The sequence below is a fragment of the Loxodonta africana genome, chromosome 12, assembly GCF_030014295.1.
Source record: "Loxodonta africana isolate mLoxAfr1 chromosome 12, mLoxAfr1.hap2, whole genome shotgun sequence".
NCBI lineage: Eukaryota > Metazoa > Chordata > Mammalia > Proboscidea > Elephantidae > Loxodonta > Loxodonta africana.
Window position 1 is genome coordinate 105,042,235 of NC_087353.1, and position 22,682 is coordinate 105,064,916.

The following is a 22,682-nucleotide window of genomic DNA, read 5'->3' on the forward strand; positions in this document are numbered from 1 at the left end:
GTTTCAGGACAGACATGAGTTGTATGTGAGGCAACTCAGGTGAGCCCATCAATGCCGGGTATTAAAAAACGAACAGGAAAGTCCCGGGAATTCTGCTAGCATTTCCCACGCCTTACTTCCTTTTCCATGACTTTACGCCGAGTCAACTGAAATATTCTTTCCCACTGAGCTTCCTCAGAATCTTTCTCAACTTGACACAGCACTCCAAGAAACAGCTGTCAACAATCTAACTTGAATTAAATGATGACACCTATTTGCTGTAGCAGCGTTAGCCAGATGAGAAAATACAAACAGCAGGACAGAGGCTGAGGCTGACTCCTCCCTTCCTCACCCACTCTAACACAGAGGAAAACGGAATCCAAGAGAAATAAAGTAACTTGTGCAGTTTTTACACAGTGTGTTTAGTCAGAGAAACAGAACTAAAATCCACTTTCTGGGACCTTCCTTCTTTAAATCCTGAACTTCTAGAACCCCTTTATGACATGACATGGCCATTGAGTTCTGTTTTCAAATTAAGACATAACCACTATATTTTACTTACCAAATTTCAAATTAAAAATCTCCTCCACCTGCTTCCGTAGCTTGGTAATCCTGACGTTCCAATCTTCTTTGACTAGAAAGCAAAACAAAAACAACAACAAAAAACAAACTAATTAACAAAGCTTCTTACTTGTGCTCGTATGAAATCAGTTTGGACTTAGGGATCAGTGATGCTCTTAACTGAATTTTGTTTAAAAACAAAAACTTTGAGTCTTAGAGCCCGGAGTAATTTCCCGCACTTGTCGAGAACTGCAGGGAGACAGAATTCAAATTTGAGTTCACAGCGTGAATAAAGAAAAACCTGTTAGTATGAAAGTGTTATAAATTAGTGGTTTTCAAATGCTCCTTGGAGGTCCATCAGGGAGTTAGGCCCAGGCGTGCAGTGCCAGCTGTGTAAGGCCCCTGGACTCCTTCCTGCACCAGGTTCAGCCAGAGCAGCTTCACTTGTATCTGCTATCTATACAGGCATTCCTTGCTTTATCTAGCAGATGTGTGCCTAGAAACCCACGCACAGCAAAACTGCACTCATCAAAGCAACTTTTCTCATGAGAAATAAATGGTAAAAAGATTAGCGAGATATCACTCAACACTGCTCACACCTACGGTTGGATTTATTTTCCTACCCTTGTTTACAAGACAACCTTTTAAATGTAGCAACATACACAAAATAAAGAGTATAAGCTATTGTAAAAAGACATGGACAGTGTCACTTACTTGGACAGGTACTCAGGGCTTGTTTGGTGGAGCTGTGGATGGAGAGGACGGAGGTTGGCTTGGAGACAATGGAGGGTGATTGGAGGTAGTGGACAAGGAAAGGAGGCAAAGACAGAGAGTAAGAGGAGGAGGGCCGACAGTGAAGAATCGCTACGTGTGGAGGTCATCTGTGTTCGCTGACAAGGCGCTGGAGATACTGGGGGCAGCTCCGAAATACCGCTACAGATCGGTGGCTTCCAAAAAATTTTTTTGATCATTTTTTTTAAGACATAAAAACAAACGAACAAAAAAACCCAACTAGCATCTCAAGAGTTTAGTATAAGCTACCTTCTCTCTCTGGATTTGAGTAGCTCAGCCATTCAGCCAGAAGAACTGTGGTGTGATGCAAATTTGAACTATTACTAATAAAGATATCTAAGCTTTCTTTCTAAAGGTAAAGAGCTTCTCCTAAATCGTTGTTCAGTCTCCTCCTCTCCTGTTTCCCTACCTCCTTGTCCTGCACTTGCTACCCCAATACAAAGAGATCTTCACATAGGCCTAACTAGAGCCACGTAACAACTCCCCACTGGTTCCTTCATTGCTGAACTGTCTGGCTAGCTTGACAACTTTCTCACTTGGAACATATGTCTCTAATTAGACTGAGGGCAAGTGCGCCCACAGCAAACATCTATTACTGCCAAAATTCTTTTGTCATGTAGTATATGAGTTCATTATGTGAACTGGCAGCCAAGGCATGTTTTGTTGGAAGAAAGGACCTCAGCCTTTAATTCATTCCAAGGTTTTATGTGAATGGTAGAAGGCTCGGCACTGTTAATGGTGGGCAGGTGCTCCTTTAGACACAGACCTTGAAACCATACTTGATGACACAGTAACATTCAGGAAGCAGGACAAGATCAAGTACTACTGAAAAGGTTATTACCCAATCCTCGGAGTAACTTCTGTGGTACTGCATATTCCTTCAGGAATAGACGACTAACACTCTGAGTTTGCAGTCAACACTAGAATTGTCCCAGAAAGCAATGGCAGTGATCACATCCATCTCAACCTTCAATCTGAGGTCTGTCTTGAGAAATGAAGACGCATAAGGCATTCATCACACTCGGACCAATCCACTTCCGAGAACGTTCGTCTTAAGAAAACAATACCAATTACAACAGCCCTCAAAAAGATAAGATACTTGGGAATAAAAGACTTATAAAAGGAAACCACAAAACACAACTGCAAGAAACCAAGAGATCTACATAAACTGAAAAACATAACATGCTCATGGATATAAAGACATAACATCGTGAGAATGTCAGCGTCCCACAAATATAATGCTATCCCAATCCAAATTCTAATATCATTCTTTAATGAAATGGAAAAACTAATCACCAACTTCACATGGATAAGCCAAGAATTTATGAAGAAAAACAAAGTAGGAGGCCTCACACTCCCCGATCTCAGATCTCCTATACAGCCACAGTAGTCAAACAGCCTGGTACTGGCACAACGACAGACTCACAGACCAGAGGAACAGAACTGAGAACCCAGAAGTCAATCTGCCCAACCCTGGACACCTGACCCTTGACGGAGGGTCGAGTCCACTCAATGGGGAAGAGTCAGCCTCCTTCACAAACTGTGCTGGCAAAACTGCATGTTCGTTTGCAGAAAAATGAAACAAGATCCACACCTCACACCACACACAAAACTAACTCAAAATGCACCAAAGACCTAAATGTAAAACCTAAAACTATAAATAAAGACTATGGAAGAAAAACAGCAACACTAGGTGCCCTAACATAAGGCAGAAATAGAGTAACAAACTAAAAATGCATAAACAGCAGAAGAAAAACTAGATAACTGGGATCTCATAAAAATTCAACACTTATGCTCATCAAGACTCTACCAAAAGAGTAAAAAGAGAACTACAGACTGGGAAAAAATCTTTAGCTATGACATAATCTCCGAAATTTAGAGAAAACTTCAACTTCGCAACAACAAAGACCAACAACCCAATCAAAAAATGGGCTAAGGACGTGAACAGACACTTCACCAAAGAAGACATGAGGTAGCTAACAAACGCATAAAGAGGTGCTTGTGACCATTAGTCATTAAAACCAAAAACAAAACCCACTGCCGTCCAGTTGATTCCAAACTCACAGTGACCCTACAGGACAGAGCAGAACTGCCCCATAGAGTTTCCACGGAGCCCCTGGTGGATTTGAACTGCCAGCCTTTTGATTAGCAGCTGTAGCACTTAACCACCACACTACCAAGTTTCCAATTAGCCATTAGAGAGGTACAAATCAAAACTACAATAAGGTATCATCCCACCCTGGTAATGATGGCACCAGTCAAAAGAAACAGAATATAAAAAATGCTGGTGAGGCTGTGGGGAGACTGGAGCTCTTACTGCTGGTGGGAATGTAAAATGGTACAACCACTATAGAAAATGGTGTGGTGCTTCCTTAAAAAGCTAGAAACAGAAATTCCACAGGACCCAGCAATCCCACTCCTAGGAATACAACCTAGAGAAATAAGGGCCCTCACATGAACAGACATATGCACACCCATGTTTGCTGCAGTATTATTCACAATAGCAAAAAAACGGAAACCACCTAATCACCCATCAGCGGATGAATGGATAAACTATGCAATCATAAATAATGATGAATCTGAGAAACATCTCAAAGCATGGATGAATTTGGAGGACATTATGCTGAGGGAAATAAGTCAATTGCAAAAGGACAAATATTATATGAGACCGCTATAATCAGAAGTCAATAAAGGGTTTAAAAACAGAAACATGTTTTGATGATTAGCAGGGATAGGAGGGGTAGGGAGGGAAAAATCACTAACTGGAGAGTAGACACATGTCAACTCTGGTGAAGGGAAAGGCAGTACACAACATGGGGGAAGTCAGACAACAAACCAAGGCAAGGGAGACACTGAGAAGTAGGTGAGAATAAAAGGCAACGAAGGTGAATACCCGAACGTGCACAAACCTGTAATGACAAGCAGTGAGCTAGGAGTGGATACGCAGACACAGGCTGCAGAGGTGCGGGAGGGCATACAGGAGGAGCACACCCACGTAAAGGTACCGGTTTAGCTGTGTATATTTCTACATACATATTTGCGTGTGCTCCATGTATATCTGTATATATGTAACAGAGCACACGGGGACACAGTTACAGAAACAGCTTAGACATAATCGAACATCTCACAGGACTGAGTTCCTGGGCTTGAAGGCTGAGGATCATAGTCCTGGATGACACCTAGGTCAACCGGTGTAAGATCGTTCATAAGGAAAATGTTCTGCACCCTCCTTTGGTGAGTATCGTCTGGGGTCTTTAAAGCTTGTGAGCGGCCATCTAAGGTACAACTATTGGTCTCTTTCCATCTGGAGCAAAGGACAGTGAAGAAAATCAAAGCTCTAGGAAACAATTAGTCCCAAGGACTAATGGACCACAGGCACCACAGCCTGTACCAGCCTGAGGCCAGAAGAACTAGATGGTGCTCGGCTACCACTTCTGACCTGGATCACAACAGAAAGTCCTGGTTAGAGTGGGAAGAAGAAAAAATACGTAGAACAAAATTCAAATTCATAAAAAAGACCAGATCTACTGGTCTGGGAGACTGGAGGAACCCCTGAGAATATAGCCCTTTGAGACCCTCTAACTCGGAAATGAAGCCATTCCCAGATAGGCTTATCAATAAACAAGAACACAGGTGAGGAAAGCACTCCTCAGGAAATCATCTACATGCGACTAAAAGGACAACGTATGCCCAAAACCAAAGATCAGAAGGCAGGAAGGGGCAAGAAAACTGGACGAATGGAGATGGGGGACACACAGTAGTAATGGGCAGGCAGAGTGCTGACACACTGCAGGGACTGCAACCTGTGACATGGAACAGTTTGTGTATAAACTACTGAATCGGAAACTAATTTGCTCTGTAAACCTTCACTTAAAGCACAAGAAAAAAAAAATGTTCGTTTTTCTCCATTACTTCCCTAAGCAAAGCACTTGTTATCTCAAACCTTCAATGTATCACTGACCCTTCAGGGTATCGCTGACCCTTCAGGGTATCGCTGACCCTTCAGTACATCCTTTGTGCCTTTTCCTAAATCAAAAGCATGTTGAAGGAGTTCCTGTGTTTAGTTTGATGCTCCACTTAAGAGCTAAGCACTCACTGCACCTTCTGCACTGCAGGACTCAGCGCAGACAACTCTGTTACCTCGCTGCAGCACTTCCTGACCACCCTCCACACCATGGCACACACTCACGATTACAGAATCTATCTGGCACACTGCCTGACCTTCACCAATTGCTACAGGCACCCCAAGGGCTGAAGGATCAGTATTTGAGGACACACTTGAAGCTCTATCTTGCACAAGAATGATTACCACGTGAATTCAGGAGCACCCAACATAAAACCAAAACCCCTACTCTCTTTGGCTCATTTTTTGGCAACATCATCCTTCAGGTTAAAGGGCTTGGCCATTTACTCGTTCTTGGCAACAGAGGCTCCTGAGGTTATAGAAGATCTACAAATTAGTCACTTGCAATGGCAAATGACAAGATAGAAAAAAAAGAAAAGGCACAAGTATAGCTCAAATAAAGTAAACGAAACCATCCATGTAACCGAGACTTCATTCTTTTCTACTGGGATACGATCCAGTGTAGGTGTTTAAACTACATATATAATACTGGTCATTTTAACAACAGGGATCATATAAATAAAGGTTGTGGTCTAAATCTGCACGGTCCACATGTGCCAGCTCAGCAGCTGAAATACGGCTGGTTCAAACGGAGGACTGCTGCCCGTGCAAAACACAGGTTTTAAAGTAAAGAATAAAATGTAGGTACGCAGGTTTTTCCTACATTCAATTGGATCAAATATATGACTACAGGTTATTTTACCTGTTTTACTTTTTTTATTGTGGCGACCAGAAAGTCTGAAATGACACAAGTGGCTCCCCTGTGTTGGCACACAATTTCTACTGGGCAATGCCGTCCAAATTAGGAGCCTGAGTTTCCCAAAGCTGCACTTACTGATAAATCAAGGAGTGCCTGTATTGAGCTTCCACAAAACGGTTTTTGAGGGGGAGAAGGGCAAAGAAGGCGTTGTTCCATACCTTTGAAAGATGAAAAAACAAAAAAGCTTGAAAACCACTGATCTAAGCCAATTTTAAGAAGAATGATTTCATAACCATCTTACCTGGAGTGTTCGTTCTTGGCTGAGTAACTTCGGCTGTACTGTGAGTCAGAAGTTCTGGTCTGTAAAAGCATGGTTGACATCAGTGATACAGCACTCAGGAACACCCGGGAGGCTCCCCACAGAGCTGGGTACTGCCAATCATCCTAACTATGGTTCATTCTGGTGACTGTAACTTAATCTGAAAATAGCAAGGATTCTATCACCTAATTTTCACAGCTTCAGGTCAGTACCTGTGGGACAGTTCCACCTGGATGTCTCCAAAGGCATTTCAAGTTCAAGTGCAAAGTCACACACAGTTGCCTTTCCTCCCAAACCAGCTTAACCTGTCTCTAAATGTCAGATGAACTGTAACACAGCGAGAAATATGGCAGCCACCCTAAACATTTCCTTTCCTTTATTCTTAGTTCCAACCAACAGAGAAATGGACAATCCCCCATATAAGCAGGTGTGACAGACTGTACCCTTCAACACCACTTCTACTGGTGATACAGACAGGCCTTCACTCCCTCCCCACCTCCCAATCACCCAGTCTGCTCCCCTTCAAACTCAAGCCGGAATACTCTTTCTAAAATGCAAATCTAACTTATTTTTAAGAGGAATTTGACTACCACTGCTTTTGCAGTGTATGTGGCCTTCCGCCACTCGGCCACCATCAGCCTAGATCCTTATTTACAGCCATGCCCTGCCCCCACTGCACCCTCATTCCACAGGGAAAGGCTGACTGGTGAACACTGAAGTGTGTCTAACACCTCCCTGTCCCTGCCGAGATTACTTCCTTTTCTGGAAACACCTTTTCTCCATTCTGTATGAACTGACCAATCTGTAAACTACCCGTGTCCTCCTCCCCCAAAGTGCGCTGTAACACTTGAGTGCGTTTATCCTTGTGATAACCCTCCTGTTTTATGACAGAGATCCTGCTGAACCCAAAACTGTCCATCTGGTGGGCTGGCCATTTGAACCCACACGGAGGTGCCTGAGAAGAAAAGCCATGAGTCAGACTGACTGGACAGCAACCGACTTGGTTCAGCTTTGGTGCCTCGTACTAAATAAATACTTGCTCAATAAACTAAATGGAACACTTCCATTTTAACATGGAGAGCACGTCGTACCGAGGGGGAGCAGAGGTCCACCTTCCTCATGAGATTAATGTTTTCTCAGGGAACACATTATATTTGTTTCTGCAGACTATAAATCCTACCTTTTAATAACAAATTTAATTCGACTGCCCACTTGAATGATTTTTTCCAGCCTTGGGATTCCATACCACGAAGGACTTCTAAAAGGAATGTTTTCTGGTAGTCCTTCCACGTAGAGATCATTAGGGTGGGCCTCAAATTTCTGGTAAGGTACAGCCTTGGCTTCTGTGCTTCCCAAGGCTTCAGCTGGACAAAATAAAAAAGCAATTGGCCAGACTAAGTCTCCGTGGAAATCAGATCATAGTACAATCCAAAGCAAAGAACATCTCAACTTAAGAAAAGGCCGCAGGGGACAGGGAAGCTGGTAATGGGGAACCCAAGGTAAAGAAGGGGGAGTGTTGACGTGTCGTGGGGCTGGCAGCCAATGTCACAAAACGATACGTGTACTAATTGTTTAATGAGAAACTAGTCTGCTCTGTAAACCTTCATCTAAAGGACAATAAAAAAAAAAAAGCAAGGTAAGCTCTGGAAACACACACTGTCAGAAGGAACTTGGCACAATAATAGTTCAGTTGCTTGTTGGAAGACAAGCCATGACCAAGAGCTAGTTTTTGGTGGATTCAGAATGTTATGTTTGGGATTCTTGATTCTAAGACAGTATCAGTAGATGTAAGATTGCAAGAGACTTGAAAATTTTCAAAATGCTTGGGAAGAAAAGAGGAGAGGAAAATCATGACAGGAAGTAAATAATCCAGTCTAAACACTAATTTTTCAAATATCTGTAAGAGCGCTTTTTCTGGTTACACGCACTAGCTTATTTCAGGCTATACATCCATCTGTTCTGAAACCATGGGATAGATGAGCTTTCTTTGCTCTTCTCCCTAGAGCTCTTGTGAGAACAGCATTTTCAAAGGAAATAACTCTCTGCAAAGAATTGAGAAAGGAGAAATAAAACTTAGAAGCAGAGTCTGCTCTAGATTAAAAGAGACATAATTCAATGCATGAATCCTACTGGGATCCCAACTGAAACCAACAAATTTAAAGACACTTTTCAGATGAACGAGGAAGCTTGGCTACAGGCTTGACATGAACTGATGCCGAGAAAGAGCTGTTAACACTGCTGGTGTGATACTGACGCTGTGGTTGTGTAAGAAAATGTCCACGTTTTTCAGGAATGCACACTGAAAGGGTCAAATGACATGATGCTTGGGGCTTGCTTTTTAATATTCCTGCAAAGGAGGGGAAAAAAAAAAGAGGAAAAGGGATAGGTGAACGAATACAGGAGAAAAAATCATAGTTATCACTGACTGTGAGTAATGGGACATAGGGCGGGTTCACTGTACCACTCTAGGTTTGAATGGGTGAGAAAATTTGTAAATTTTAATTTTGTACATTACATGTGTAAAATGAATGAAGTAAAATTTTAAAATATAAAAATAAAATGATTAATCACTGTTCTAAAAATGCAAAGAGCACTCTAACAAAGATCAAACAACTTATACCATAGCCAGCAATACACGACTTTCTCTTTCACTCTCTGTGTGATACATTTAAATATTTTGCAATCTGATTCATGGCTTGGGGAAAAAAAAAGACTGACTCCTTGATAAAGTGATTTGCATTTCCTTGATTCTCAGTTTGGATGATGTTTGGATTGACTTCCTCTCAATTTGACAAGCCTCTGTCTGAATCTCTCCCTTCACACCATTAGCCCCAAAAGCAGGAGGGCTCCAGTGTAAGAACTCTCTGGTAAAAGCAAGAAACTTGTTCTCGAAAAAACCAAACACAATGTAAAAGTCACAGATAATAAAAAACTATTTCCATAAAAAATAATGGTAGAGGGTTAAAGATTTTTATTCTGTTAAGTATAACAAAAAAAGAATATCTAAACATAATTTTAACAAAGTTTCTATAAAATATTTAAAAAATCAATTACTGGAGTTGAGGGAGAAAGAGCAGAAATTGCAAAAAGAGGTGGGCCAAGAGCACTGGAGACTCACTCGGTGCACCACCAGCTAGGCCTCCCCATCCTTAGTCTCCGCAGTTTTCGCCCCCGAGCACGGGATACCTCTTCACGTATTCAACGTTTACGTGTCCCTGACACAGGGAGACACTGCCTATATGGCTGGGTCTGAACTAACTGACACACAGGTTTGAAAACCGCTGCTGAGTGACTGAATGGTTACGCTGCAGGAAGCGGTAAATGTTTCCTCAGTACATGTCGTGGCTGTCAGTCAGCAAGCACCCAAGTTCTTCTTTTCCTTTTTCCGTAACCTTAAACCGAACAGCAATTCTGCTGGCTTCTTCACTCACTAAGGCAGCCACAATCCTAGATCCACCTAAAACCACGACTACTAAACAAGGAGAGTCAAGCTTCTCACACAACTTGACGAACGGAATTAGTGTCTCTGAGCTGTGCGTGCACAAACTGCTGAGCTGTATATGTGCTGCTGTGTATATTCTTAACAACATATAAATAAACAAAGAATAAAGACAAAGATAATCTCAACAGACCTATAACAGGTGACAAAACTGAATCAGTAATTAAAAATTTCCCAAGCAAGAAAATCTCTGGACCAGATGTCACTGGTGAATTCTACCAAACATTTAACGAACAAACACCATTACTGCTCTAATTATTTCAAAAACGAGAAGAGGAAGAAGTACTTTCTAACCCACTGGCACAGGGACAATAGTTTATTGGTGGTCACCAGAGGCTCGAGGGAAGGGGGAACGGGAGTTACTGCCGAAGGGGAACTGAGTTTCTGTTTGGGGGATAGAAAACCGGGAGATGAGTGGAGGTCATGGTAGCATCACATGGTGACTGGCACTGAACTGTACACTTAAAACGGCCAACTTTCTGTCATATATATTTCACTACAGTAATTGTTTAAAAAGGAAACCAATGACAGGGAAACAGAATTAACAAAATATGAAAAACACATCTTTCACCCAGTAAAAAAGAGTCAAGCTTCTATTGTTCATAGTGTAATAACTGGCTGGTAACTGAATTCATTTTAACGCTAATGCCAAAATATTTCCCACTGGCCACCTTTTATCTGAGCAGGCTAACTCGTGAACAGCCTCCTCCTTCTACCACTCAAGAAGCCAGCTTGCTTGGCACACTCCAGTGATGTGTGACCAGATGTTAGGACTCTATATACATACTGGATAGCCAGAGACATTGGTGAGAGGGAGAAATCTAAAATTCTCACTTTTGCCCCGACGCGTTATGTTCCTACAGAGTTTACCAGTATAACTAGTGGAGAATAAATACATGGGTTCTGAAAATAATTCATAGGTTTGTAGCTACAATTTGAGCTGTACCTAAAAATGATTTATTGGGTCTGGAGGACCCAGTGCCACGCACCCCTCTTGGAAACCACAGTTAGAACAAGAATCCTCACCCAAGAGACTTGTCTTTTGTTGTGTTGTTGTTAGGTGCTGTCAAGTCGGTTCCCTAACTCCTAGCAACCGTATGTATGGCGGAACAAAACACTGCCCCTCCTGCGCCATCCTCACAATTGTTGTTCTGCTTCAGCCCACTGTTGCAGACACTGTGTCAATCCATCTCGCTGAGGGTCTTACTCTTTTCTGCTGACCCTTTACTTTATCACGCATGATGTCCTGTCCCAGGCACTGGTCCCTCCTGATAACATGTCCAAAGTATGTCAGATGAAGTCTCGCCATCCTGCTTCTAAGGAACACTCTGGCTGTTCTTCTTCCAAGACAGGTTTGTTCATAATTCTGTCAGTCCATGGTGTATTAAATATTCTTCACCAACACCGTAAGTCATAGGCATCAATTCACTCCAACTGTTTCAGAAGACGCAGCTGCAGGAACCATGGGAGCTCCTGTGGACACTGGTGCCCACCCAGCACTCCTTGCCTGTGGCTCTTCTCCACTTCCTTTGTCTTCTCAGGGTTACAGTTTAACGAGGCCCAAGGGACACAATATGACTGGAAGGCTCAGAGCTTTCGGACGGCTTAGAAGACACTTTCGTGACAACAATTCACTCAACAGATATCTGCTGAGCACTGCTCAAGCACCAAACACAGTTCTTGCAGTCAACAAGACAGACGAGGTCTGAGGTGTCTCATCTAATGTGTTTAGTGGAGGAGATACACAACCATCAACACTCTGAGGGGAAAAAAGGGAGTGAGGAGATAAAGAATGCCTGGTGGTTTGTGTTAGATGGGGTACCCAGCAAAGGGTTAAGTACTCTAAGAAAAAAGGAGCGGCACATGAAGACTGGAGAGAAAAGTCTCCCAGAAACAGAACACTCCCAAGGCAGGCTTGACTTTTGAAAAACGAAGGAGCAGATGGACGTTAGGGCTGGTGTGCAGTGCGCAGGGTGAGGTGACGGTAGAGAGAAAGACAGGGTGGCCAGTCCACCTGGACAGATCAGGGTGGTGGAGCTTTAAAAACAAAGAACAATCACCAACAAAAAAAAAAAGAACCAACAGAGAGAGGGAGAGAGAGGTGTGGCTGCTCTGTGGCACTGGCCAGGACTAGAGGGAGAGGAATAAAGAAGAGTGTATGGGTTTGGAGTGTGTTTTCAATATAGAGTCAGCAGGCCTTGTAGTCAGACTGGATGTGGGAAGGCAGGAATATAAGGAAATCAAGGGTAACTCCTAGGTCTGTGCCTTGGACAACTGCGTAGTGCGGTACCACTGGGTAGACCGGGAAAGAAACATGTTGGGGGTGGAAGGAAATCAAGTATTATGCTTAGGACATGTTGGAACATGTATCAGCATGAGGGTGAAGAGACAAGCCTGGCGTTAGGGGTAGTTTTCAGGACCATGAACTTATTTCATCAGGATATAGAGACAATATATTTTTAAGCTATAGGACAACATGGAGTCACCTGTGGAGAAAGCATAGGAAGAGAAGAGTGCCCAGGACTGAGCTCTAGAGTGGCACTCCAAAATTCAAAGACTGAACCACATGGAGATGCCATCAAGAGACTGAAAAAGAAATAGCCAATGAGATAGAAAGAAAACCAGGAAAAGTATGGTGTTCTAAAAGCCAAGGTAGGTGTTTCAAGATGCAATAACGGTTAAAATTTTCCATAAAAATACTTTGAAAATAAAAAGGAGGCAGTGACATTGAATGCTGCTGAGAAGTAGGATAAACGCAGGAAAGAGGCTCTGAGTAACAAAAGCTGATGTTGCAATGTTGAACGGACCTATGTATCCTAGATGCTTATAAATGCAAGCCCAACATGCAGTGTGGGTCAACAAGACGACTCACGTTGCCTTTTCTGATAACAAAGGTCCAGGGCCCAGTCCTCCATCCACAGCCCACCACCGAAGTGCTGCTTCTTTCCAGAGCAGCACAAGAACATTATTTAAGGGTTCAAAGAGAACAGGTGTCCAAATCCATAAAATGTGAACGGCCATAATTCTATAGTGTATTAAAAAAAGTCCTTGAAAAAGAATACTTGAAGATCCATTAAGTCATTCCCTCACGCTTATTTATGTATTGGTTTAAGATTTTCATAATGAATATGTGTTATACACACACAAAAACACACACAAAATACAAACTGGAAATGAGTCATATTCAACTTTCTTTTATAATAAAGCAAAAATGTAAAAACATTCTGTAATATACTCAGCTGGGGGAGAGACTTACCAAATTTTTTGCAGAAAAGCTGATCTACCATCTTTCTTAGTTTCGTGATTCTGGCGTACCATTCTTCCTTTACTGTAAGAGTGACAACCAAACCTTCTCAGTTCGGTGGCTTTAATGACTTCGGTTATGAAGTTATGATTACAAAATAGGGAATATCATTTTTCGGTTCTGACTACAATAATTTCTAAGATTGCAGAATGTGTTCATCAGTAATACAATGCTGACCAAACCAAAACCAAACTTGTCGCCGTGGAGTTGACTCCGGCTCATAGCGACCCTACAAGACAGAGTAGAGCTGCCCCATAGGGTGTCCAAGGCTGTAAATCTTTACAGAAGCAGACGGCCACGTCTCTCTCCCACGGAGCAGCTGGTGGGTTTGAACTGCCGACCTTTGGGTTGGCAGCCGAGCACTTAACCACTGTGCCACCTTACAATGCTGGGCTCCTCACAATACTGACACTGAACAAAAATAATGAGAATAAACCAAACAACAGCAAAAAACAAGGAAGAGTAATTTTACAATTACAGCTAGAAGACAGCAGAATTCTGTTTACTCGAGAGCAGCTAGCAATGAATTTTTGTGATTGTTCGGGGATATGATAATGTTGCCAATTCTTCCATTATAACAAAGGGGTACTACCCCACTACTGAACAAAATCAAAAAAGAAAAAAACCACTACATCTGCACTTCCTTCAAAACATATGTACCTGCCAACCCCTGGGGTGCACACTGTAATAAGCAAATAGCCAAGCACCAGTCTTTCTGCATCTGGGAGCGTAATTTATATTTGACAAATAACTGTTTAACTGACTAAGAAAATAAATGGTTCAATAAATTATGCTGCTAACATAAATTCTGCATCTTGAAAGTGTAACGGACAAGCTTTTGTTAGTTCTATCTACCCAGAAATGCGGTATGTTATTAATAAATTTACTTTTCTAGATACTGTTACACTAACTTTCAACAACGTGGCCTTTTCTGTAATGGAATATAATTGTACATTAAAGACATTATTTCACATGGAAAGTAGCATAAAGAAAGTCCCAAGAATCAATTTTCGGTGGTAAACAATTACTGCACAAAAAGATCTGATCTGACATACACCTTTACAGAAGACTGAAGACCTACCTCCTGAAGCTGGTTTATCAAGCTGTAAATCTTCACGTGTTGAATTCAAAAGTTCATGTCTGAAATGCAAGAAAAAATACTAAATATTTACCAAGCAATATTTACAAGGGTAATAGCCATCTGTACATATTTAATATTCAGTCACCAAGGACAGGTTAAAAAACAAAACAAAAAAAGCCAATATGCAGTCTTGCAATTTCTACGGAGGGATAAAACCAAATGGGAACATCTCTGCGGGGCCTGTGATTACACATGGAAGAATTAACTTTGCAGCCCACACGTATTTTATAAAAAGTTTAACACCAAGACAGCAAATTACGAAAATTTTAAGTGAGACTCTTTAATTTTACATTACATCCAAGACTACATTACTTCCACACATCTATAAGTTGGTCATAAAACCCTAAATACATTTTAACGTTCATATTTGCAGGCAACATACAGACAGTACCCAGGTTACAACAGGGGTCCGTTCCGACGAATCTAAGTCAGTTCTGATGTAAGTCAATACCTCATTTTTTTTAGTTTTCCTTATTCTTGCCTTTTATTATCAGTATCTTCATAAATTTGACATTTATTTGTCTTTGGGGGTTGGAAACATTACCTATAAATTCACAGATATATTTTAATACATACATATATATACATTAAAAAAATACACAAATCAAAAAAAAATTTACTCCAACAATGAAGAACTGGACGAGGCTGGTGTTTTGTCAGTTGTGGTAATAACTCCACTTGTGGAAGACTCTGGGTCACGTGGATTATCCCTGGGAATGGGATTCGCGTTTCTAGTCAGAAAATTAGTGAGAGTTGTCTGTGTGTTCCTTTTCTTTTTTTCTTCATATATTTCGTGGTAACATCTCACGGCTTCCCGAATCTGCCTATCGACTTTAGCAAAGTGATCAGCGTTTGGGTCCATGTTTTCAAGCAACCGAAGCCCTTGATTCAGTTTAGAGAAAACTTCAGCTAATCCTTGCAGTGTAAAATTTTTCGACAACTTCTCGCCTTCCTCTTCTTCAACTTCAACATTGGTGCTCCTTGCTTCTCCAGTTATACGCACGTTATGTAAGCCAAATCTGCGTTTGAAGCGATGAAACCAGCCCTTGCTGGCAATAAAGTATTCACGGTAGTCTTCTCCTTGCCGTTCCTTCAGGCTTTCAAAGAGGCTGCGTGCTTTCGTCTGAATTGTCAGTAAACTCAAAGGAATTCTCTTCTGGATTTGGTCTTCTATCCACATCATCAACAGCTTCTCCATCTCGTGGATTGGCCCTTGCCTCTTCTTTGTTAAAATTGTTGATTTTATGTCAACTGCACCTTTGACTGCCTCCAAAATTCTATTCTTATCCTTAATGATTGTAGAAATGGTCGAATGAGACAGTTCTTCCTCGCGAGCTATTTCGCTGACTTTCCTTCCATTATCGTAGGCCTTAATGATCTTCATCTTTATACCCAAGCTCAGAGCCTTCCTCACCTTCTTTTTTCGATTACAACGTTCAGTGGCGTGGCTTCTTTCACTAGACATATTGATGAGGGTATAAGCAGTGCAGGTGTTACAGTTAGAGAAACTTGAACAACTCGGCTTCAAATCAACAACTGATGCTTCTTACGGTATGAAACACTGAGTAAGATCACGCTACAGGCCTGATCTAAAATGAAGTCGGGGTCGGGGTCGTAACAACATTCATGGCTGTTGGGTGCCTGCGCACTTCTAGTGTCCTGTTGTTAGAGTTGAACACTGCCCAACTTTCTATCCGTTACGACTCCCAAAACTGACTTCATCGTACATCAGTCTATAGCCTGCTATATGGCAACGTTTTGAACAGTAAATCATAAAACCGAACATCTGTGAGTGAACATCCAAGAATGGTAACATCAGAAAATTACACGCTGCCACACCGTAAGTAGTACATATTACTATAAGATGCACAAAAAAACTAAAATAATGGATGGTCGTAAGTGTTGTTCGTTGTAACTTGAATACGCTGCTTAAGTCGGGGACTACCTGGTGTTTTATTTTTCTTAATAACCACACCACAGAATTTTTACAATCTAACTTATGGATCTCATTTTCACTCTGTTTCGTTGTTATATCCCAACTTTACGGGGTAGGAAGTGCAGTATCTCGGCCAAGCAAACAATGCCTACATTATCAACAACCTTAGAGATGTTGGAAACTGATACAGGCATTAAGTCAATGGTCAACATAATATATGAACAACGCTATTAAACTGTGAAATGAAATACATGTGTTAAAATCTACAGAATCACCCTTCTGAATATAAAAAAAACTTGAATCAAGAGTAACTACATGGACCTTCAGGCAAAGTCTAAAGAATTCATTCTTGTTAAATGTGAGGATGGATTTCTGTAAATAACTCTGTATATTGAAAACATGAAGAAGTACGTGCATAGCAGTACTGTGTAATACGCTTATGTAAACAACTTAAACGTTCACAAATATACTGTTTATTTGGGTATGGAATTCGAGGTCCGTATTCATTTTCACTAAAAATTTGGAAAAAAAAATTGCTTAATGCATGGGTACTCCAAGTGTGATTTTCATTCTTCATAGATAACTGGGGTCTTTTCTCTCTGGAACCTAATGATTTTTTACCTTTATCCTCAGGGTACTGAAACATGATGTGTGACTAGGCATACATCATTTTTGTACTCTCATTTATCCTGCCTAGCACCAAAAATTTCCTTCTCTTTCCTCTTTAAGGAAAGGTCCTGGTAGTCAGATGTCACTAGGTCAGGACTCAGCGCCCTTTCTCGTGTCCCATATCTTCACCACGTTCTTTACAGCCTGCATGGCTGACACTCTCCTAGCCCTAACACTGAAAGATTTAGTTTGGCAAGGATACGTTCTAATTCACTATATATCTATACCCTAATTGATTCTTTTTGCTTGTACATCTAGCACTTGGTTCTATGAGTGGAATGGCAGATTCGCATATACCTATTTTTGCTGGAATCTGTTGACTGATGACCTCTTAGTTTTTTCGTAACTTTAATACTACCAAAGTTAGGAGAAAATATAAAAATATGTGATGTAGCTACCATTTAAAACATAAACACTGCCACTTCCAATCCTAATCGCTGCACTTACTTTTATTTTTTAAACCTCTTTGCTGCACTTTTACAGTCAGTGATAAGAATTTTATAGCATTCTGCTTCGTTTTTTCTTTCCATTCTTCAACTATCCTGTTACTTTGGATTTTACAGTTGTATATTCTTACGTACACTTTAAAAAATTGAAACCTGAAAAACAAGATGTCGATAGTATACTGCTTTTTTTAGGACACAGGGCAGAAATCAGGAAAAAAATGAGAGTTGTCTAGGAATCAGGTGCTCATGTTCCAACAGCGAGCTCTGGCACGACTACCGTAATCCTATACACAGATACATCAAAAAGTGGAGAACAAAACTATATCGACGTCAAACTTTATTTTAAATCTAGTCCTAGTGGTTTATTAATTTTTGTCAACAACAAAAAAGATGCACTAATCAAGAATAAATATCAGAGTGAAGTAAGAGTCCAAGAGTCTTACTTTTTAATCACAAAACGAATCCTTTCCTTTGCAAGTAATATCCTCTCGAGGCGAGGAATGCCGTAAGTAGATGGTCTTCTAAAAGGAATTCCTTCAGGAAGTCCTTCTACATAAAGATCTTCAACGTGTGACTGGAAAAGGGGGTATGGGATCGTCACAGGACCTTTGGCTTTTATAGCTTGAGCTTTAAAGGTAAAAAGACAAGAGAAATATCATCAAAAGACAAGGTGTTTAAGCATGTTTCAAGGAAAATACAAATGAAAATGTACTTTTTTTTTTTATGTTTTATCTTTACTTCTGTTACTGTCATTGAATTAGAAATAAAATAGTACAAAAGAAAAAAGATAAGATGCCAATAATCTGTTTACCTGAACCCGCGATAACGTAACAGGGTACGGTGAGAGAATGCAGACAGACTTTGTACTGAAATCTGCATCACACATGGAGCCAATAAAATGTCCAAGTTTCTATCAGCTAATACACAATGCATAATCAGAGTGATTTTTAAAAACATAAACGTTATTGAACTATTCAAGGTACAAGAGCATTGTTCTTAAATGACAGATGCAGAAAGTTTTCCTGAACTGCAGAAATTTTGCTGAAACCCATTTACCGAGAGAAAATAATACAACAGCTGCAAATAAAATGAGCCGACTTGGATGATTTGACTAAACAAATATAAAAACTACATTTTTCCACACAATAGAGAACTTTTAACTGCCCCACAGGGTTTCCAAGGAGCGTCTGGCAGATTCGAACTGCCAGCCTTTTGGTTAGCAGCTGTAGCCCTTAGCCACTGCGCCAGCAGGGCTTCCTTTACATACACACTGAGCATGAAATACAATTTTTTAGATGTGATGATGGCACTCAAGTTACATAAAACAATCCCTTCCCGCACTGCCCACGTTGAGACGCACACTTGAGGTGTGAAATGACGTGACATCTCAACAGGAGAGTTTTAAATATTCTTGAATCAAGAGGAGGCAGGATGGGAGATGGAATGAAACACAGCAGAACGTGAAAGGCCGTTCAGCCTGGGTGATGGGTACTTGGGGATTTTTCTATTCTCTGTTTTTGTATCAGGTCAGAAATTTTCAGAATAAAGAGAGTTTTGAAATGCATCAGTTAGGTCCAGGGACCACACAGGCACATTCGTAATTAGTCAGCAAACACTTCACAATTAACCCTTTGGTAGAAAGCTAAGCAAAATCTCCTGTGACCGCACAGGAGACTCCCACCAGAATTATTCCAAAGGCTTGTATCTAACTAACGTGGTTATCTAAAATGCTTTCTAGTGAGCCCAGAAAGAGGAGGGGTGCTACTGGCACAGCCAAAAGGGATCAAAAGAGAAGAACCACTTCTCTCCAGGGCCCCCCTCTCCTCATTCTCCCCACCCCCAGGGTCTCCTCCTAAGAGCACAGCCACCTTTTGCTGGTATTTCATGGAAAAGTTTACTCTCTGAACAGTAACACACAGTACTGCTGAAGTTACCAGGGTACCGTATCATGTATTAAAGCTGAGTTAGATTTCGCGATCTTTGCCTTATTTACATTTTGCAATGAAAATATCTTCCCCTGAGGCAATAACTAATAAAGCTGCTTTCAAATTATAAAAGGTGAAGATTGTCATAATTTCACAATGGTTGGGAAATTATTTTCTCATATACAAAATAATTTAATAAACCACAACAAAAGCTCAAAAGCATAATTCTTGCTTTGCTTCATAAAAAACACTCAGATTAATAAAACTGATGTAACAGTAAAATTGTTTTTATTCAGAAAAATTATAAATAAAATAACAAAAACAGCAAGCACGTATTATGTACTTATTTGCCAGGTACTTATGAAAGCACTTTCTATGCCTCATCTCACTGAATCCGCATGAAAAGTTCTTCAGTTTTCTTGGACTTCCACAAAAGACGACGCCTTGGCTTAGAAAGGGTGAGGGCCGTGGCCAGGTGTGATCCACTGCCAGTTCTCTTATCACAAGTGGGCCACGTAAAAGCACAATCAAAAAGGCTTAAACTGCAAGAAGAATAAAAGGTATCTAAATGGGGAAGGAGGAAGTAAAACTACCCCTTTCCACAGGTGACAGGATCCTATATATATAACCCCCACAACAACTGCCACGAGAAAGTAATTATAGCCAATAAGTGAATCCAGCAAAGTGAGAGGGTACGTGAACAACACACAAAATCTGTCAGATTTCTCTATGTCAGCAATGAGCATTCTGAAAAGGAAATTAAGAAAACAACTCCACTTACAATAACATCTAAAAGAAGAAAGTACCTAGAAATAAAATTTACCAGAAAGGACAAAGACTTGTACACTGCAAACTATAGAACATGACTAAAAGAAATTAAAGAAGACCTAAATAAATAGGAGGACACTCTGCATTCACAGACTGTAAGCCTTATTATTGTTAACATGTCAACACTACCCAAAGTAATCTATAGATTCAATGCAATCCCCATCAAACCTCCAATAGCCTTCTTAGCAGAAACTTCTGGAAAGTCAATCTTCAAATTTATATAGAACAGCAGGGGCCTCAAACAGCCAGAGCAATCTTGAATAAGAAGAACAAAGTAGGAGGACTCACACTTCCTGATTTTAAAACATACTATAAGGCTACAGTAATAAAAACAGCCTGCTACCGATACAATGATAGACATATTGACAAATGGAATACAATAGAGACTCCAGAAATAAACCCGTACATCTATGGTCAATTAATTTTCGGCAAGGGTGTTAAATCCATTCAATGGGTAAAGGACAGTCTCTTTAATAAATGTGACAACTGGACCTCCACATACAAAAGAGTGAAGCTGGAACCATACACCACACCATAACAAAAACAGACTCAAAATGGACAGAGGACCCAAGTGTGAGAACTAAAACCATAAAACTCTTAGAAGAAAACATAAGATGAATGTTTTGGAACCTAATTTTTAATAACTGATTCTGAGATATGACACCAAAAGACAAAATATACTCGGTTTCATCAAAAGTAAAAACTTATGTGCAAAGAAGTGTATCAATAAAATGAAGAGACAACCTGCAGAATGGGAGAAAATCTGGGGGAACCACATATCTGGTAAGAGATTAATATCCAGAATATATAAAGAACTCCTGCAACTCAACACCAAAAGGACAAACAACCCAATCAAAAAAAATGGCCAAAGGCCCTGAGTAAATAATTCACGAAGAGGCTATACAAGTAGCCAACAACCATATGAAATGATGCTTGGCATCAAGAGCCATTAGGGAAATACAAATCAGAACCACAGTGAGATACCACACTAGGATGGCAATGACCAAAAACAAATAAGCCAGCGGAAAAAAAAAAAAAAAAAGGCAGAAAATCACAGATATCGATGAGAACATGAAACTGGAACCTTCACGCTCTGCTGACGGTATAGCCGCTGTGGCAACCAGTCTGCTGCTTCCTCAAAAAGCTAAATATGGAACTACTGTTCAGACCCAGCAATCCCAATCATAAGTATACACTCAAAACAAACGAAAACAGAAACGCAAACAAATTTGTATATCAACGTTCAATGCCATTCCAATCACAATAGCCAGGAGATGGAAAGCCCTAAATGTGTATAACAGTTTAAGTGGAGAAACGAAACGCGGCACGTACATATGAGTGAGCATGACTCTGCCCCAGAGAGAAGTGAAGCTGTGATACGTGCTGTAACACAGAGGAATCTAGAAACCACTATGCCGAGTAAATAACGTTAGTCACAGAAGAGTATGTATTGTATGACCTCTCTTACATGAAATATCTAGAATAGGCAAATGAGGTGGGAAAGAGGAGGAAAGAGGGAGTCTTAGCTGAGGGGTCACTGAGTTTCTGTTAATGGTGGGGGAATAACTTGGGAACAGATAGGGTGATGGCTGCACAACACGATGAATGAAACCAGCGTCACCGAACTGTACATGTAAAAGATGTTCAATTGCCAAATGTTTTGTTATACATATTTTTACCACATAATAACACAACTGAAAAAAAAAGCCTTTAACTATTAAAAACAGGAGAATTACTAACAGAACCTTAAGGAGATAACTGAGAATATTAGGGAAAAGTTGAGTTTATTGGTAATTTTACTCTAATTCAGGATGTTTAATGAAGGTTAAGTTATTACCCATGATGAAAGAAGAAATGTTCATTTTTAAGTTTATTAAAATAAATAATGCCAATTCTCACAAAAAGACCAGACTTAATGGTCTGACTGAGACTGGAAGGACCCCGGAGGTCATGGTCCCCAGGCTCTCTGTCAGCCCAAGATTGGAACCATTTCCAAAGCCAACTCTTCAGACAGGCATTGGACTGGACAGAAAATGATACTGGTGAGGAGTTAGCCTCTTGGCTCAAGCAGGCACATGAGACTATGTGGGCAGCTCCTGTCTGGTGGTGAGATGAGAAGGCCGAGGGGGACAGGAGCTGGTTGAATGGACACAGGGAATACAGGGTGGAGAGGAGGAGCATGCTTTCTCATTAGGAGGAGAGCAGCAAGGTGTGTATATATTTTTGTATGAGAGACTGACTTGATCTGTAAACTTTCACTTAAAGCACAATAAAAATAAATGAATAAAGCCAATATGGGTTATCATGTTAAAAAATCCACTTAAAGAACTTTAGCAATGCAGGAGAGCATAAATAATAATTCAATTTCAAATAAACATTCTGTCCAAACCCAGGAGACTGTACAACACAAAAAGCGAGCTCTGCTGCAAACTGTGGACTTCAGTTCATGGTAACGCATCG

The 22,682-nt window shown here is 40.7% G+C and overlaps 1 protein-coding gene across 8 annotated transcripts in view; it reads right to left on the minus strand.

Moving 5' to 3' along the window:
- LOC100666482 (general transcription factor II-I) overlaps positions 1-22,682 on the minus strand; it is a 143,706-nt gene that overhangs the window by 16,219 nt on the left and 104,805 nt on the right. For all 8 annotated transcript variants that reach the window (XR_010323726.1, XM_064296089.1, XM_064296088.1 and 5 more), the window contains 6 exons: positions 17,913-18,096; positions 14,359-14,417; positions 13,230-13,301; positions 7,655-7,838; positions 6,457-6,515; positions 542-613 (listed from right to left, as the gene is read on the minus strand). Coding sequence is in view for 7 of the 8 variants with exons in the window: in XM_064296089.1 (XP_064152159.1) it covers positions 542-613; positions 6,457-6,515; positions 7,655-7,838; positions 13,230-13,301; positions 14,359-14,417; positions 17,913-18,096 (630 nt within the window). In the remaining variant the exon portion in view is untranslated. The remainder of the gene's footprint in view (positions 1-541; positions 614-6,456; positions 6,516-7,654; positions 7,839-13,229; positions 13,302-14,358; positions 14,418-17,912; positions 18,097-22,682) is intronic.